The sequence below is a fragment of the Megalobrama amblycephala genome, linkage group LG17 (genome assembly GCF_018812025.1).
Source record: "Megalobrama amblycephala isolate DHTTF-2021 linkage group LG17, ASM1881202v1, whole genome shotgun sequence".
NCBI lineage: Eukaryota > Metazoa > Chordata > Actinopteri > Cypriniformes > Xenocyprididae > Megalobrama > Megalobrama amblycephala.
Window position 1 is genome coordinate 1,651,841 of NC_063060.1, and position 20,546 is coordinate 1,672,386.

Here is a 20,546-nt window from a genome sequence, read left to right on the forward strand (position 1 = left end):
TATCTTTACCAAGACTACCTTGGTCAATCAGCACTACCAGTAATCTTTTCTTTCCTATTGTGACGTATATCCGAGTGAAAACTGCTTCTGGGACAAGACAAAATGCAGGGCAGGGCTTGATTTTCTCCTACAGGGAATTATTGGGTGGTTGGAGGGTTGTGGTTTGCTATTGGTTGATCTAATTTGAGTGACAGGTTGCCCCGGCTTTGCGCCAGTAAACATGCACGGTAATAATTTTTGGTCGTTTTGCACAGTCACTTCTTCCAGATATACCTATACTTCAACTATACTATTAGTTTTGGTGAATGGGTTGAGATTTGTGATACCTCTCAGGTTCGGGAACTGGTTCCTCCTCTTCAAAAGGAGGAGATGGAGGAGGACTCTCCATCTTTATTTCCTCAATTGGAGGCTCTTCCATGGGGAAGTCATCTTCTTGAAGTGGAGGCTCCTCCTTAATTGGTGACTCCGGCTCTGGTTCTGTGGGCAGTTTCTCCTCTGTTGGCGTTGGAGGTTTGGGTTCTGGTGCAGGAGGTTTGGAGATGGTTATGGGTGCAGAAATGGGCAGCTCAGGGGATTTGGTTGTAGTTGGAGGCACCTGTTGGGCGAACAGGGGCGGGAGGTTGAGGCATTGGAGTTTGGGATTGTATTGTCGCAGGTTGGGGTTGGGATTGAGATGTTGGTGCAGGTGGTGGAGAAGGAGTAGATCCACCCAACCCAAACACGGCAGTCAATGGCTTAGCCATGGCAAAGAAAGACTGAACTGAAGGTATCGGGCCTGAGGACTGTTGGGGTGGCGGTTGTTGACGGGGCGGTTGCTGGGGGGCGGGAAATTGCTGGTTTAGGGGTTTGGCTGGAGGTTGGGGTTGCGTCTGATTGGATAGTTGAACTGGAGGTTGGCTGGCGTTCTGAGACTGTTGCTGTTGGTGAAGCGAAGGGCTGTTTCTCCAGAGGAGGTCTTGATGGGACGTCCAGCGTTGGTGCGGTGCTGGATGGAGTCGGAGTGAAAGGAAGCTCTTGGTCCTCGTCCAGCGGATACAAATCTTCTTCCTCGTAGTGGAAGTCCTCCTCACCCTCGTACATGTCCACCTCCTCTGCGTACAGGTCACCATCTTCTTCCTCATATAGAGCACCTTCTTCGCCTCCGTCCTTACTGTAGGCGCATTCGTCGCTGTACGCCCCCTGCGTCTCGTCCCAGTCGGGCGAACCCTTGCTGTAGGACACGGATGAGTGGCAGGAGTGGTACGAGTCGTTCTCGTCGTAAAGTTCTCGCTCACCGTACTCTTCGCTGAGTTGAGAACTACAGTGACTGAGCTCGGCTGAGGATGCATAGCTCCCGGTCGGACTGGAAAAGGACAAAGAGTGAGTCACACATTTTTTGCAAACAATTTGGCCATTGTTCAGGGTATATGCAGGGCTTTTAAGCCAAATTTAAAGGGGTGATTGATTATGATTTGACTTTTTTAACTTTAGTTAGTGTGTAATGTTGCTGTTTGAGCATAAACAACATCTGCAAAGTTACGACGCTCAAAGTTCAATGCAAAGGGAGATTTTTTACAGAATTTCCACTTGTTACATGCCAGCCCGTTTTAGTCTAGGGGTAATGGCATGGCAGTAACAAAATTTTGGAGAGAGAGAGCACAGGAACCTCTTGTCTCCCACCCCAGCAACACACATCCAAAACCAATGATTCTTAGATGATATTTATTAAATCAAATGTAAAAGATAAAAGGAAAAACATAAGCTTCAGGAGGGGGCAAAGGCCAACACAACAAACAAAACATTTCTAACTCAGGTTTAATCATAACTTACCTATACATAACCAAAAAGAAAATAAATAACAAATGAACTTGCCTATCTTACGGACTACAAATAACCAGGAGAAAAGCAATTTCAAACAAAAAAGACACCCACCTCCCTACCAATTTGCTTAAAATAAGTCTTAAATTCTAAAGAAAACAAAGCCTATAAATCTTCAACTACATTCACAGCAGCACCAATGGTTAACAATGATCATTGACCAAAAACAGTGGCATTATCTGGGGCAAGAGAAAAGAAGTCCATGTGGCAGGCAAGCAACCATCTGCAACCCTCTCCCTCTCCAAAATTTTGTTACTGCCATGCCATTACCCCTAGACTAAAACGGGCTGGCATGTAACAAGTGGGGGCTCGTCCGGGATACAGAAATCTGTACAGAAATCACTGCAACAAACGGCTGTTAGGGACTACAACGAGCTTCTTCCTGGGTTAGTGACATCACAAACCCTAACATTTACATAAACCCCGCCCCCCGAGAACACACCACAAAGGGGGCGGGGCCATGTTGGGCTGCTTTAGAGAAGAGGAAGAGTTGTTGTAGTAGAGTGTTGTTGTCATGCCGTCATTTTACACCGGACTGCTTCACAAACGAGGGTGCACTGTTAAAGCTCTGCCCTCTTCTGGAAAGGGGGCGGGAGCAGCAGCTCATTTGCATTTAAAGTGACACACACAAAAATGGTGTGTTTTTGCTCACACCCAAATAGGGGCAATTTGACAAGCTATAATAAATGATCTGTGGGGTATTTTGAGCTGAAACTTCACAGACACATTCTGGAGACTCCAGAGACTTATATTACATCTTGTGAAAGGGGCATTATAGGTCCCCTTTAAGGCTTTTTCTGACCTTATTTAAGATTCGCACAAATTAATACCATATGAGCAGAGTAGGGGAAATTTCTATGGTAACATACTAACCATAAAGTGACTGTAAAAACAAAAACAAAGATTTATAAAATGCTAACAGTTGATCACAATTCAGCCTTTAAAACATTTTTTAAGCAAAGGGAGGATTCAAAATTATAAATTATTATATTTATAATCATAAAAAACAAGAGTTGCATTCATTTTGGTGACATTTTTGACACAATCCACAAAAGAAATCGGTCACACTTTACATTAGGGTCCAATTCTCAATATTAACTATCTATTAACTATGACTTTTGCCTCAATTAAGTCCTAATTACTGCTTATTAAGGTAGTTTAGGTATTGGGTAGGATTAAGGGATGTACATAGAATATGGTCATGCAGAATAAGGCATTAATATGTGCTTTATAAGTACTGATAAACAGCTAATATCCTTGTAATAATATCCTTGTAATAACTATAGTGAGAATTGGACCCTAAACTAAAGTGTTACCAAGAAAGCAAATAAGAAATAAGTTATTGATTGTATTTGAAGCAGGATAAAAATAATCAATACCTTCAAAAAATGGTCTCAAGACCAAAGACTACAACACTAGCTTGTACTACTACTGCTTTTCTATATCCAAACAGGCTGATCCAGAAACAGGAGAATCCACTGAGCCCTTAAGCAAGGCACGCTGATGTCAAGTCTTTTTATAAATCAATGAAAACTCTTCTTGATGAATAATGGAAGAGAAACAAAGGAATTTAAAAAGGTCTTTGCCAGGAGGGAAAAAAAGAGTATCAGAAAAAAGGCGATAAGAGACACTCCGATCAGACATGATGAATGAGCCCATTAAAGAAAAACCGAAGAGCAAGAAGGAGACACACCTGCTGAGAAACACCTTCTCTCGCTCATGCTGCATCAGTTCATTGTGCCATGATTGTTTCATGAATCAGAAATGAATCAGTTCAAACAAAAAGAAAACCAAAGCTTCATTCCATATGGAAAAAAAGTTATTTTGTTTCATAGCAAATATATATTTTAAATATATGCTAAATATATGTTGTAAACAGTGAGGCTAAATACCACTGTCTACCCATTTCTAATGCTGTAATGACCAGAACTGAGTATTACAGAAACATCTAGCTGTCCTTCTCTCTCTCTCTCACCTGATGCCTCTCGGATGGTCGTACTCAAGGTCACAGTTGTTGATGGAGCGTGAGTAGGAGCCGCGGGGATTGCGGTGCTGGTGGCTCATGGGATACTGGTGGACTGAGGCGTTGGGTTGAGATGTGGAGTAGAACGGGGGTGGTATACTGTTACTGGTCTCACTGCGGTAATCACTGTCTCGGTCATCCATTGCACTGTCTGGATCATTGTCTATAAACACACACACAATTCAAAGACATGCATTTGCAAAAGCATTATAAAACACAACAACATCCATATGCAAATCTGTCATGACCATGAAAAAGTGTGCTGTTATACAGGCAAAACCATTGTTTTGTAATGCACTGGTCAATTTTGATTTTCCTAGTGGAAAGAAAACCTCCAAAACGCACATTTATCTGTTTATGTTATTGCATTTTATCTCTTTGCATCTGTAGATTTCTATGACAATAAATATATTTAAAGGCAGTTAGTTTGAGTCTCCACTTCAGCAGCTTTACATACACCAAACTTTCCTACTTATATTCTGAATTGTTTCTTCATATATAATTTGCCTGATTTTATAATTTTGTATTCCTAAAAACATGCCGATTTCTTTTTTTTATCTGGCTGTTGACAGTATTTTCTGATATATGAAGTGATAAAAAGAGAAATCCGAAATCCCCTCTGTAAAAACCTTAAAAGTTTATCGGGACAAACTTTTATGTTGGCTTGTCTAAAAGTTTGAAAGTTTTATAAGCTTCCTAGCATGTTTTATCATGTTGCTAACAAGTTTTGTCATATTGTTAGCATGTTTTAACACATTGCTAATATGTTTTAACATGTTGCTAGCATGAATGAGAATGCTGTTAACAAGTCTTAACACACTGCTAACATGTTTAGCATTTTGCTAGCATGAATTTGTATGTTGCTAACATGTTTCGCATGTTGCTAACATGAATTAGCACATTGCTAGAACATTTTATCATTTTTGCTAACATGTTTTAGCATTTTTTTGCTAGTATGATTTAACATGATACATCTTGCCAACATGTTTTAACATGTTATTTGCATGAATTTGCATGTTGCTCGCATGTTTAGCATTTTGTTAGCTTGAATTAACATGTTGTTAGCATGATTTAGTATGCTGGTAGCATGTTTTAGCACGTTAACATGATTTAGCATCTTGCTAACATTAATTAGAACATTGCTAGTATGTTTTATCATGTTGCTAGCGTGATTTAACATGTTAACATGTTTAAGATGTTTTAACACATTGCTAACATAATGCTGTTAACAAGTCTTAACACATTGCTAGCATGTTTACCATGTTGCTAGCATGATTTAACATGTTAACATGTTTTAGCATTTTTTTCTAGCATGATTTAACATGATACATCTTGCCAACATGTTTTAACATGCTGTTTGCATGAATTTGCATGTTTCTAACATGTTTACCATTTTGTTAGCATGAATTAACATGTTGTTAGCATGATTTAGTATGCTGGTAGCATGTTTTAGCACGTTAACATGATATAGCATCTTGCTAACATGAATTAGCACATTGCTGGTATGTTTTATCATGTTGCTTGCATGATTTAGCATGTTAACATGTTTTAGCATTTTTTTGCTAGCATGATTTAACATGATACATCTTGCCAACATGTTTTAACATGTTATTTGCACAAATTCGCATGTTGCTAGCATGTTTAGCATTTTGTTAGCATGAATTAACATGTTTTTAGCATGATTTAGTATGCTGGTGGCATTTTTTAGCATGTTAACATGATTTAGCATTTGGTTAACATGAATTAACACATTGCTGGTATGGTTTAATACATTGCTAGCATTAATTAACATGCTGTTCACATGAATTAGCATACTATTAGCATGCTTTAGTACTTTGCTAACATGAATGAGCGTGTTGTTAACAAGTTTTAACACATTTCTAACATGCTTTAGCATGTTGCTACTATGAATTTGCATGTTGCTAGCATGTGTTAGCACGATTAAGCATGTTGCTAGCATTTTTGAGCATGTTGCTAGAATGAATAAGCATGTTGCTAGCATTTTTGAGCATGTTGCTAGCATGTTTTAACATACTGCTGTAAAATCTTGCCTTTAGCATGCTAAAGTCTCACATGCTAAAACTGCAGAAGAGTTTGCCACTTTCAAAGCGTACAGATTACTTACAAATTTACTGCCTTCAACTGTAAACTTCAAGACTCAGATTGTTTTGTGCAACAAAAGGCAAATGAATAAGCTGTTTATTTGTCAACCTCCGAAAACGTCACGGCACATCGAGTGTGAGAGTGTGTGTTTATCAAGCTTGAAATGCTCATTGAGTGAGCAAATCCACCCTGCTGATAGCGAAACTAAATGCAACGCTGATGGAAAAATGAATAGGAAAGCAGATGTCAGATTAATGAGCTCATAATGACAGATATGAAAACTCACTCTGCTGGTCACCCCACCAGTTACCTGTGAGAGACAAGAGAAGACAGAGAATCACTCATAATGCAGTGCTGATGTCTAACATACACTATGTATCTCTATGCTGAAAGTGTTTTCAGAAGTGAACAACGTTCTGGAAGGTTCTTTCAAAGCTACGAACAAACAGTATTCCAATAATGTTAATAGAATGTTCATTTAAAGTTATCTGGCCTTTAATAATGGTCTCAAAATGTTAGCACAAAAACATTATTTATGCATTGTTCATGAAACTTTAGCTTTGTTTCCTGAATCATTTTAGGGGCTGTTGACACAACAACGATGCAATAAAAACTGAAAAGTTTTTCCTTTGCTTTTTTGCATACAGACGACAATGTTGTCAAAACGATCCCCGTTCACATGGATCCGCGAAAACGACTAAAATCACTGCATTCTGCTGCCTGGCCAGTAGATGGTAAAGTCATTTTGTAAAGAAACACTACGAGCCTATAGACTGTACACATAATACACATGCGCATGACGTCACCGTTTTCACAAATTTGCATTTCTGTAGTTTACATGGAGACGATAACTACGGAGCCCCGCACATGACATGCAAGAAAAAAAAAAATTGTGTGCATGATTTACATGATTTACTATTTAGTTAATTCCCTCAATTTACTAAATCGTGCGCACGTTTTAGCCTACTTTATTTTCCTGCATGTCATGTCTGGGGCTAATGCTATTGTTTTCAAAAACTTCAATTTTTGTGTGTCCAGTAAACGGCCCCTCAAAACGGAAATTTTTTAATGCGTTTTGGCTGTTCATTTACACGACAATGGCGTTTTGGCGGCATGCAAATGCAAGCTTTCAAACTTTGAAAATGGCTTTTAAAGTGCAAGTTCTTGAAAATGATACCGTTATCGTGTCCATGTAAACTACAAAAATGGTGACGTCAAGCGCATGTGTATTACATATTCAGTCTATAGGCACGTAGTGTTTCTTTACAAAGTGACATCGCCATCTACTGGCCTGACATGGATAATACAGCGTTTTAGCCATTTTTACATTTGAACTGTGATCATTTTGACTATGTTGTCGTCTGTACACGAAAACGCAGAGAAAAAACAGAGAAAACAGTTTTTAGTACATCATTGTTGTGTAAACCTACCCTCAGTTGGACGTTCAGGTAATGTTTTTTAAATGTTACTACTTGTTTCAGAATGTTCAGAGAACATTCAAAAGTAACATTCCCATAATGTTTTTAAAATGATAAAATGGAATGTTACCCTAACGTTCTTATAACATTAAGGGAAAAGTATTTTAAAAACCTTTTAAAAACTGGATGCTTTGAACGTTCAGAGTAGGGCTGTGCAATATCACGATCTTTGATCGTGAACAATTAAATGTCTCCTCGATCTGCTTTTCACAATCATGAAAGTTTATTATTTGCATGTGTTTTAAAGCCTTGCTGGTTTAACATTTTATTTACTTGCTGTTCTGACATGCGCTTTTTTTACACCCGAAGCCTGTGCACAATAAAAGCCTGTCAAACAGCATGTGAGTACTAAACTAAGTTATCTTTTGCATCTTATTGCGCTTAAACTGCCAAATACACACATAAATCTAGTCGGTTGTGTCTTATGTAAGTGAACGTACACTGTTGGGAGAAAACCGGATGCATGTCTGTATATTAGATCTGTGCATGAGGTCTTAAAGTGACAGCAGCCTAATAATCTGTCTGTCATTAATGTTAATCAAACAACAAAAGACAAAGAGAAAATCACTCATTGCACTTCAGTGAATAACTTCAGTAGCTTTAATAAGAATCAGTGTATATATAATTTATACAGTGAAGTCTTTTTACATTTGTTTATTTAATTTCTTACTTGAATAAGACTGTTTAATACAGCTACTGTGAAAAATAAAGCAATTTTTATTTTATTTGTATATTACATTTGTAATCAGCATCTTTGTTCCTGTTTTTAATAACAAAGATAAAATAATGAAATAAAGATTTTCATGTTCGCTCACCCCTACTTTGGCCTAAAATGGTCTGTCATTCTTTTTCTTTTATATTTTGTTACCTTGCAAGTCTACATGCTTAAAATAGGGAAATTAGTTTGGCTGTACTGTTCAGTCACTTGCAAAATAGTAAAACCAACACAAAAAAATTGTGAATCACGATTTCCCCCAAAAAATTGTGATATGATATTTTGCCATATCACTCACCCCTAGTTCATTATCAAAATGTTCTTAGACATATTTTTTTTTAGCTGTGATTCACTTTGTCACAAACTCTGTCTGCGTCTCTTCCTGCAACAGGGTGACGTCTCGTTGTGATGACTCAGTGCTCTGTGATTAAGGTGACTGGCCGCCATCCAGTGATGATTCCCAGCTGCATGGCTCAGCCAATGAGTAAGTCCCACAGTCTAGCCCCACACCCTTGGGAGCTGCATCAGCAGCACTCAAGGAGTGTGTGTGTGTGTGTGTGTGTGAGTAATAAGAGGGTAAGTCACAGTAAGTCAGAGCTCCATTCATGCTCACTGCTGCTCATTCAGCTTTCTGCGGTACTTCCGTCATTACCATCATTCATAAATCACATTAACAGTGACGCGCATACGGGAAGAGCCGAACCGCTACAGTACTTAGTGGTTTAGATGCTCAGAACTGTGAATATGATCCGATTTATGTGAAATCTGAATCCGATCTGATCTAACACTCTCAACAATGAACAAACATTTTTGTTTTTTTGAAACAAAATAAACATTAACTGAAATAAATTATATAAACTTAAACTTATTTTATTTCAGCCAACATTTCTCATTTTTGTTGTAATTTTAAGTACTAAAATAACTAAAACTAATAAATAAAAATGAATAAAAACTATAGACATTACACAAATAAATAAAAAAATAAAAATGACAAAAACAACAAAATTACTAAAACTTGAACTAAAATTAAAGTGAAACAGACAATACAAAAATAAAATTTAAGTCAAATTATTAACAATAATATAATAGTATATCAGATACAATAACTAAAACTAATAAATAAATTTGAATAAAAACTATATAGACATATTTAAAAAAAATGATAAAAATAAAATTACTAAAACGTTAAAAACAGAAAATATAAAAATACAATCTAATTCAAAATAATAACAAAAATATAAATGTATATCAATGATACTAAAATAACACTAATACATATTAAAATAACAAACTAAATGAACTAAAACTAATAAATAAAATGAATAAAAACTATATAGGCATATTTAAAAAAACAAATGATAAAACAAAAACAGGCGAAAACAGGAAATATTTAAAAATTAAAATCTAAATCAAAATATTAACAAAAACTATATTATTGATACTAAAATAATGAATTTCCACAAAATCTTCCATTCATAAAGTTCAATTAACTTCAATCACTTATGAAGTTTTTGCAATATTTACTAATATTTGGCTGAAAATATTTGGCTTTTGGAACTGAAAGAAGGGGAAATTAACTATAATGTCTAATTTGATGAAGATTTGAGCTTTAATGCATGTAGAAGATCAAACTCACAGCACTGTGTTCCAGGCACAGACAGCGGCCTCTCCTGAACCTCCTGATACGAATACTGCAACACAAATCACACACATACACACATTCAATTAATCTAATACTGACACTTTAACTTTCTATTACAGCACAACTATAACAATAACAGGTTGAAAGTGAGCGATATCACTTTCAGAATGATTTTTCCAGCTGATCAACGATAAAAACAATCAGAATCAAGCAGACATTAAAGAACTCGAGCATTTAAAACAAAACTGTGGTGCACACTTAGAATCAACAGAACGATATCATCCGCTGGTGGACGCTAATCATCATTCTTGGTGTGAAGAGGCCTTTAATCTTATTTGATTTTGCGCTGTGATCATGTAGTGGATGCTCTACAGATACTACTGATTCGAAAAGTGCAAAGCAACAGTGAATCTTATGTGTTCATTTGAAGGCTATGGCTTTTTGTGAGCACGTGAAAAAACAACAGACAGCACAGAGAGAGGACAGACTCACATCCTGGTCTCGCATGGCGTTGAGCTGCTCCAGTTTTTTGGCCCAGTATCGAGCCTCTTCTTCCGGGATGTCTGCAGGAGAAGGACTAAGTCATTAAAATATCTAGTTTCAGATTCATCATATCTAAGGGTGTGTTCACACTTGGCCGGTTTGGTTCGATATTAACAAACTTTGGTGCAATTTGCTCTGTCCGTGCAGTTCATTTTAATAAGTGTGAACGCTGCCTTAACAGTTATCTCATATTTCGCTCTTACTAGTCTATTTATAAAGGCATTCTATGGCTTTAACCAGAACTATTACAATCACGACCAAAAACAAAAACACCATTCAATCTTCATCCCTCAGTTCCTCTGCTAAAATGAAATGATACAAGCAGGTGGCGGCAAATCATTGTCTTAACAAGTTAATCATTGAATCATTCAGTCAAACGATTCATTCAAAACGGCTGATTCAGGGACAAAGCAGAATGTGAATCGTTGAGTCATTCATTAGAATGATTAGTTCAAAAACACAGATTCATTTCTGTGCTCAAAGATGAGCAATGGCTCTACTGTTTGGAACTATTTTCATTGTCAAAATAGAGGAAAAACAGATAATATTAAGTCTAAAAAGTTAGTCACCTAATAGCCTATTAACTTATTGTTTATTGAATTGTTGTGTAAAATCAATATCACATTTGCAAACGTGCTGATATTCGGGAAAACAGCACTTTTGCTTGTGTGATATTGCTTATAAATATTAAAAACAAGAACTTATATGGAGACTTTTATGCACCATATTTTGGTGCATATTTTATTAATTATGGTGGCATTTTTGTCCTAAGCCCCGTTAATGTCCGACCCTTGTGTGTATTTGCATATGCATTGCGTGATGGCGAGGGACGGGGCTCTTTTTCGAGCGCAAACGAAGGCCCCTTCTGTTGTGAGCATAGAAACATATAGCAAAGGCCACTACTGGTCTCGGTCCACTTACAAGCGAACTGACTGAAATATGAACGCAACACGGACCAAAAACCTCTAGATGAACCAAAAACAGGACGTGATGTCACAAGATGTAACCCTAAAAAAGGACAGAATACTAAAGAATACCTGGTTCTTCTCATCATAGTCGTGATGTTGCCCATTACAGTTTGTTACAGATCTTCATTTGTGTGTGTGATGGAGGGATTCCTGCTGCTGTTTTGACTCCTCTACACATTTTATAAGCTCTTTGTGAGTTCTCAGCTGGTAAAAATACCATTGTACTGTATGTATGCACATACAAGGAACACGTTTAGCACAGCACATGTCATTGTTTTGTATCTTTAGGTTCGGTGTTAATGCGACCCAGGACTAAATGTATCGTTTTCTTTTTGGTCCAGACCAAACGAACCAAGAGAACTGAACTTCAAGAGTAAACACACCCTAAATGTGACACAAAATAGCTTTCATGTCATCAGACTGTGTAAATGGATGGTTGCCAAGCTGCAAAGCCTCTGTTCAGACAGGTGTCGTATGTCTACAGACAGCAGGATGTCTTCTGAGGGAAATCAGCTCATTAATATTGACTGAGCGGGAGAGTTTCGGTGTGAAGGTTTGTTTCTGCTGAACATGGTCTTTTTGAGAACAACACCTCATTTGTTCAGAAAACATGCTCTGAACTATAGGCTCATCTTTCATTTGAGGCCGTTAAAAACTAGGTTTGAAGAAGTTAGACTTTTCTTTCATTGTGTCTGTAAATAAGCTGTATTTTTGTGTTTATAGCAGTGATGAGTATGATCTCACCCAGCGGCAGTTCGAAGCGCGTGTCCAGAAGTAGACGGTGGAATGTCGGATCTTTGGTGCCACAGATTTCATTATCCGCCATTATGACCTGAGAATCTAGAGTCAGCCATTCCCCTGGTCCTTCCTGAAACACACACACACACAAATGATCTGTATTCACACATCTACACACAGGTTATGTCTGAACGTGTTTCATAATTCTGAGAAAAAATGGCAAATCCCAAGATGTAAACTCAGAACTCTGAGAAAAAATGTCAAATCACGAGACGAAAACTCAGAATTCCGAGAAAAAATGTCAAAATCGAAAGACGTAAACTCAGAATTCCGAGAAAAAGTGGCAAATCGTGGGACGTAAACTCAGAATTCCAAGAAAAAATGTCACAATCGTGAGACGTAAATTCAGAATTCTGAGAAAAAAATGTCAAATCGCGGGACGTAAACTGAGAACACAGAGAAAAAAATGTCAAATCCCGAGACGTAAACTCAGAATTCCGAGAAAAAATGGCAGATCGTGAGACGTAAACTCAGAATTCCGAGAAAAAATATGTCAAATCTCGAGACGTAAACTCAGAATTCCAAGAAAAAATGGCAAATCGCGAGACGTAAACTCAGAATTCCGAGAAAAAATGGCAAATCGTGGGATGCAAACTCAGAACTCAGAGAAAAAAATATCAAATCCCGAGACATAAACTCAGAATTCCGAGAAAAAATGGCAGATCGTGAGACGTAAACTCAGAATTCCGAGAAAAAATATGTCAAATCTCGAGACGTAAACTCAGAATTCTGAGAAAAAATGTCAAATCCCGAGACGTAAACTCAGAATTCCGAGAAAAAAAATGTCAAATCTCGAGACGTAAACTCAGAATTTCGAGAAAAAATGGCAGATCGTGAGATGTAAACTCAGAATTACGAGAAAAAAAATGTCAAATGACATTGCTGACTCTTATCACCTCCGTGGACGCACTTAGAGAGAAAATGCACATTTCATTCGGATTACATAATAAGAGAGTAGCCTATTTCTTTTAGTTTTGAGTTTAAAAAGAAGTTTTAGTTTAAAAGTAGACATTTCAAGCTTTCTATAGATATATTTCTCATGTCTCTGAGGCAAGCAGCCACTGAGTTTCGGTTCATTTAGCCTATGAGACGCGCTCCAGTTTATGTGCAAGTGATCGCGCCGGCGCCATGATTATATTGTCATGATTATATTTTCTGCTATATTGCTTCTTATTTATTAAATCCAATTATTAAATTGGTTGATGAAACATTGATTAAAATTAAGATACAATTTTTACTAAACGAAATTCACTTTAAAGAAAGGTTTTCTACAAAACAAAACTTAATGAAGTGGTCAAAATCATGACTTATTCCGTGTTGTACTTTCTCCCATTTATAGTAACCTGAGTGCACCCTATTTGTATATCTAAAGTCTTTGACTACACACTATGAACCCTACTGTCTAGTATATGACATTTAGACAACTATTTTGTGTTTAACTGTCAGTTAATTAAGCGCATCATGCAGGTATTTGAATTGCACTTCCTATTGTTGGAATTTTCAGTGTGAAAACACTAATAACACTCTTTATACTGAAAAACGGCATAGAATGGTGCACAAGCATTACTAAATAATTAATTACTGTAATTTAATTACTTTTCCCTTCAAAAAGTAAAGTAATTGATTACTCTGTAATTTAATTACAGTTACTTCTAATGTGATATGCATTAAATACTGTATAACAATTCTAAAACAGTAGTGTTTTTTAACATTAAAATTTACAGTCTAATGTTAAAATGTATGTTAATTTTTTGTAGTAAATTTTAATGTAATCTTCTCCCTTTAAATACTTTGGTCAGTTCAAGAAGAATTTATGCAATTTTATATTATTTATTTGAAAGAATTAAAAGAGCCATTTCATATCTATCCTTGTATTGTTCAACTTTTTGAGGTTGATATGGGATTTATAAAGTAGTTATAAGTAATGCAATACTTTTTAGAGATATTAATTACTACAGTAATCTAATTACACTGTTGAAGATGTAATTAGTAGCTAGTAATTAATTACTTTTTAGAGTAATTTACCCAAACACTGATTGGGACGCACATATTTAGAGACTTATTAAGTCATCAAATACAAATACTTTTATATAGCCATATTTATAAATTGTATATTGTGTAATATAAACTGTATATTGTATTATATTAGTGCTGTCAAATTTATTAATTGCATCTAACATAAAAGTACAGTAAAAATATAATATTAAAAAGTAAAAATTATAGTAAAGTATAGTAAAAATATAATATATATGTATATATATATATATATATATATATATATATATATATATATATATATATATACAAATTTTGTTAGATGCGATTAATCATGATTAATCGATTTGACAGCACTATATTATATATAAATTGTATATGTATATACTTTTTGTATGTAATTTTATACTCTTCAGTACACAAAAATTAGATTATCCCAGACTTTAGGGCAGAAAAGTCATGATCAGTCGCCCTTAGATTTACAGATTTGCATTTACTTAAAACAAACTCTTGTTTAAGTGAAAACCAAATTCTGCTCTTTTAGCTCAAATCAGACTAAAAACTGTAATTTTTTCAGGTCAGTCTACCAGTGAGACCAGCCAGTAGAAATTCACATAGATCTTTTCAGCAGGAATGCGTCAGCTGATGCCTTTGCCAATAAAGCGATCAGCTCTTTTAATTGAAAAGTTGGACCTTCCACTCTTACAGCCCATTAACTTTCAGAGAGTGACCCATCTCCTCCTCTTACAGGTCTCTGATCAGTCACAGAGAGCTGGGCGGCTAACCTCAGTGCACTGACTTTACTTCCCAGAATGCCGTTGGCGATGATCGCCTACTGATATCTGATGACTCATTCGATTTCTCTCGGCTGTGACATCATCCAGACAGCTCTAATGATTGGCTGCGCTCTGACAATGCTTAGAAAACCCAACAAATGCCTCAATGGCTTCAAATCACAAAAATCACACAAACACCAGAACGTCAGAGGCCGAGAGAAGAAAATATTTATTAATTATTGAGAGCAGATGATGTATTATTCATGCTACGTTATGAAAGCATGAGGAAAAACTCAGGTTCATATATAAAATAGGACATAAAAGCAGCAAATGGAAGCGTCTCGGTAAAACCGCTGACTTTAAATAAAGCAAGCGTTGGCTTACGTAACAGGACAGGAAGGGCAGAGGCGCATGAGGAGGTCTGAGTAACTGCAGCCATAAATCCAGCAGCACGTCCTGTGTCTGCACCAGATCTAATCAAAAACTGCCACTTAACGTGACCTTCACTTCCCCTTATCTGACATCACACCCACTATCATCTGTTTTATATTTCATTAAAGTCTGATCTCTCAGAGCACATGTATTGCTCATATGTTGCTCCTTCATAGCTTATGAGATGTAAAGAAGCTGTCTGCCCACAATATCATAAGAGAAATAACATTTTTGCCATCAAATGTGGGCTCATTTTCTGTTAGATTTACAAGACATTATTAAGAATAAAATTCTTATTTATTGCTTAATTGCTGTCTTTTTCTTATTTTCTCATTTATCTTCTTCACTCTCAGGTCTATTTTTATTACCGCAAAAAATGATCAGATTACTGTATTAATTGTCAAAATAATCGTCAGATTACTCGATTACCGAAATAATCATCAATGACAGCCGATTAAACCTTGATATTTAACTTTTTTATATAGTTTGCTTGATATTTAACTTTTTTATATAGTTTTTCCTGTCATATCGAAATTGGTATCAATAATGGCATTCATATCAAACACTGACATTTTTTAAATCTATCTATTTATCTATCTATCTATCTATCTATCTATCTATCTATCTATCTATCTATCTATCTATCTGTCTGTCTGTCTGTCTGTCTGTCTATCTATCTATCAAACTAAATCTATCTATCCATCTCATAGCAACCACCTAGAACAACCTAGCAACCACATAGCAACCACCCAGAACACCATGGCAACCGCCTAGCAACCACACAAATCACCCTGGAAACATCCTAGCAATTAGCCCAAGTACCCTAGCAACCGCACAGCAACACACTAGCAACCACCCAGAATACCGTAGCTACCGCATAGCAACACCCTAGCGACCACCCAGAGTACCCTTGCAACTGCATAGCAACACCCTAGCAACCACCCTGAGTACCCTAGCAACCGCATAGCAACACCTTAGCAACCACCTTGAGTACCCTAGCAACTGTATAGCAACACTCTATCAACCACCCTGAATACCTTAGCAACCGCATAGCAACAGCCTAGCAACCACCCCAAGTACCTTAGTAACTGCATAGCAAAACCCTTGCAACCACCTTGATTACCCTGACTCTATCTATCTATCTATCTATACTACTAAACTAAAACTGAAACTTTCAAACTGAAAACTTTTAAAACTGCTTCAAACTTTCTGGACCGGCTTTTTCAAGCCAACATAAAGTTTGTCTTGACGAACTTTTTTCATCTAGTTAAGAATAAAATTCTTACTAATGGTAATCTACTAATCTTACTAATGGCTATCTTCTTATTATTTTCTTATTTATCTTCTTCACTCAGGTCTATTTTTATTACCACAAAAAAAGATCAGATTACTTGATTAATCATCAAAATAATCAACAGATTAATCGATTACCAAAATAATCATTAATGACAGCTGATTAAAGCTTGATATTTAACTTTTTTTCCTGTCATATCGAAATTGGTATCAATAATAGCATTCATATCATCCACTGAAATGTTGGTATCATACAAACCCGCTGACCTCATTTGATTGGCGGATGTTCTGCAGTGGGATCCATACGTAGCCGACCATGGTGTCCCAGATCAGTCCTTTGTTCCACACCTCCACAGTGAGACCCAGATCCAGACGATTTATCTCACTAGACAGAAAGAGAGAGAGAATAAAAAGACAGAGCAAGCATTAGATGAAGATAAATGCAAGTGCGGTGCAGGTTCAGTGGGTTCGATATAGAATTTTAAAGAATCCTTTGTGCTTAGAAAGGAGAAATGTCTTCAATGAGTGCATAATACTTTCATGTTTAATTAATTTATTTTAGAAGTAGAGTATGTTTACGAGCTGCTTAATTAATAAAAATTAATTAAAACAAAATTAATTAAAGTAAAACTAAATCCATAAAATGATCCCATGATGGGAAACCCCTAAAAAAGGTTCTACAGTAGTGGCCAAAAGTGATTTGTTTTTAATTACCCTAAAATTTTGATTAAACCATCAAGGTATGAGGAAAATATTTTTTATTTATTTTAAAGATTTAAAGGTGTCATGACACGAGAAATCAAAGTTTCCTTGATCTTGATTATACCATTAAAACATCCTCCTCATTATAAACAAAGCATTTATTTAATCAAGCTCCAAAAACAGCTCGTTTTGATATTGGCTGAGTGGGGTCATGTGATATCACACGGGCAAATACATTTGCATAAGACCTCCAGAGCAAGACGTCCACCAATAGTTATTCATCATAGCATCATAGGCCCCGCCCACTGGCGTTCAGTCGCTTAACGGCTGACACTTGCCTACACTGGATGCGAGTGTCGCGCCACGTTAGAAGCAAATAGAAGTAAGGAATAACTTGACAATTAATTATTCAAAAAATAAGGTGGTAATGTGGTCACGAGTCAATTATTCCGCTTACACTACGGTTACCACACCTCAAAACATTATTCAGATGTTGTATTTCAAGACATTTGTCAGGTTTTTGTCCTTAAACCGCTCTTGTGTGTGGGACTAATTTCCTATGCATCTTATCCCAAGCTTCCATTGCTGTTTTCCAAACCATCTTTTGTGGTTGTAGGAAATAACTGAAATCATTTGGCGAAGTGATATGGAACTGTAATGCGGTCAAGACCTGTCTGGAACTACTTTATCTGTGCGTTTCCCTGAAAATAATTGCACACCTCAAAACATTCATCAACCAATCAGATTCAAGCATTCAAGTAGTATAAGCCATTATAATCACTGACGCTGTCTACACTGATACAGACGTGCATTCAGTTTCTGGCTTGAGTCTGTCAACAACAGGACAAATGGAAGTAACATTTGCTTTGATGCATCCAGTTTAAACAGCTTGTTTGCATCTGTACAGACTTCAGAAGGATCCCAGTGTCAGAAACAAGTGGGTGGTTTATTGTAATGGCATCCCGGAAAGCGTTAAAGGATTATGTTTGTTCGGAGCATTTTATTTTGTAATCGAGGGACAGTGTAATAGTGAGTTTACAAAGAAACTTTTTGTTAGCGACTGTATTGAATCTGACAGCAGCTGCATCACAAATATAAGTAAATGATTTCATAATGCTTTGTCGGTTTTATATGGATAATGTTTTCAAAAGAATAGCGAGTGGATGTTGATAGTGTTTCCTATGCAATGAATGTTAGCCAATCATGACACTGGCCATTTACTTCAAGGAGCCGCGCCTTAAAAACATGTCATTTCAGACAAACAAAAGGGGTATTTGTAAATGTCATAAAGATAATGAGATGTTCTGTGGAAGAAAGTAAAAGGCTTTTATTCAACATCAAGCCTGGCGTGAAGCAAAACACTAACCGAGAGCTGCGTGGGTGAAGAGCTCGTTTGGAATCAAGATGTGATGTTTATGGAGAGACATTTGCATTTGTTGTTCATCTGGGCTGATTGTTGGCACCACACTGAGAAGATTTCATAGACTAAACTGCTTTACATAATTACATCACGGCAAAATGGAAACAAATTGGAAACAAATCATGGCTGGGAGAAATATGCCACATATCTAATTTGCAAAACAGCAGGACACATTGTTAGAAAGAAAACCACGAGAGGAGGAAAGACATTTACATTTCTGAGATGCTACGGCGTTCTGAGTGGTTTCACATGTTTTGAATATTATTATGGTTTTAGGAATAAAATGTTGAATAAAATCAGGTGAATGCTGTTCAACAGAGTAATTCTTTGGATATAGTCTCCCATAATGCCTCTATTTCTATAATAAATGACCTGAAAGAAATATAATTTTTTTTAATGCCACCTTGACTTATATCAATATCGGATTTAAAACACAAAACAGCCTTTATTTGATGAGGCTTTTGCAATACTACTGTTTGAAACATTCATCACTGCATGCATGCCATTTCATTTTTAAAAATACTAGTAAGTATACAGTATATATGTACAGTATGCAGTATAATATTCTATTCTGGACACGTAGCAGAGATTCTCTGCAGAGCCGCGTTATGCAAGAACAGCCGTGCTGCACCAGCGCAGACGCTTTGAGTTCATCTGCAACGCTGTCTGCTATCAATGAACGAGAGAGAGATATATGAATGAACGCAGGAGAGAGTGTGCTGGCGAATGAAGGGATGAGAGGGGGAGATAAAGTGAAGATGACAGCGATAGAGCTAAGCAATCAAACAGAAGATACTGAGCAAGTGAAAGGAGAAAAAGGAGCAGACTAGATCGCATGACTTCATACTCACAGAGAAGAAATGTAATGGACAGCAAATGGAGATGTTTCAGATGTTTCTCCTGAGGAAAAACACCCCTGTAATCTCAAATGTGTCTCCATTAGAACTTTCAAACCCTGATCTGAGATGCTATCCACATTAATTTTTAGAGCTGATTAATTTATATTCATAGCTAAATCTTTTAATTTTAGGAATTTTAGGAGAAACATCTGAGACAAACAAAGTTGATACTTAAACGTAGCTGGCACCAATAGCCTCGTGGGCAGCACCGACATATAGCGCCCTTGCGCTTTGGGCGACCCGAGTTCGAGTCCCGGCTCATGGACCTTTCCCGATCCCGTTCCCCTCTCTCTCTCCCACTTCACTTCCTGTCTATATACTGTCCTATCATAATAAAAAAGGCAACAACGGCAAAAATTAATCTTGAAAAAAAAAGTTGATACTTAAATGTAACATATTTGTGAACTCTATTCAAGTCGCATCACATTACACTTATTTATGTAATACTTTATAAAACAGATTGCTTTAACCCTCTGGTGCTCTTCGGTAATTTTTTACCCAAAAATTTTACGTTTTGATTTTTTTAATTTTTTACTTCATCAGAATGGTACGAAACTTGGTAAAGGTTTTGGCACTTGCTATGTGAACACACAAAAAAATCATGAACATGATTCGAAAAGGTTAAATGGTCCTGAAAAAAAAAGTCACGCATTGGAAATGAATGGGAGACGAATTTCATCTAGTGGAAGCGTTTGGTACTGCGCCCAAACAAAATCTTACTGAAAGCTCATTTTTTGAGATATCAACCTTGTTTAGACTTATGGCTTTGATTTTCTTGCATTTTAAGAGTAAAATGTGTTTTGGAAAATATATATTTCATTTAAAATTTGAAAATAGTATTTTTGTGCATTTTTCATAACAATAAACGTAAAATTTTTAAAACTTTAAGTTTAAAAAAAATT

The 20,546-nt window shown here is 36.5% G+C and overlaps 1 protein-coding gene across 1 annotated transcript in view; it reads right to left on the reverse strand.

The window, feature by feature from the left end:
• The window catches only part of LOC125251477 (protein unc-13 homolog A), an 81,449-nt gene that overhangs the window by 45,836 nt on the left and 15,067 nt on the right, over positions 1–20,546 (reverse strand). Inside the window, 9 exon segments of the mRNA XM_048164503.1 lie at positions 327–626; positions 628–935; positions 937–1,342; positions 3,833–4,043; positions 6,270–6,293; positions 9,813–9,867; positions 10,311–10,381; positions 12,074–12,197; positions 16,891–17,008. Of these exon segments, the coding sequence (XP_048020460.1) occupies positions 327–626; positions 628–935; positions 937–1,342; positions 3,833–4,043; positions 6,270–6,293; positions 9,813–9,867; positions 10,311–10,381; positions 12,074–12,197; positions 16,891–17,008 (1,617 nt within the window).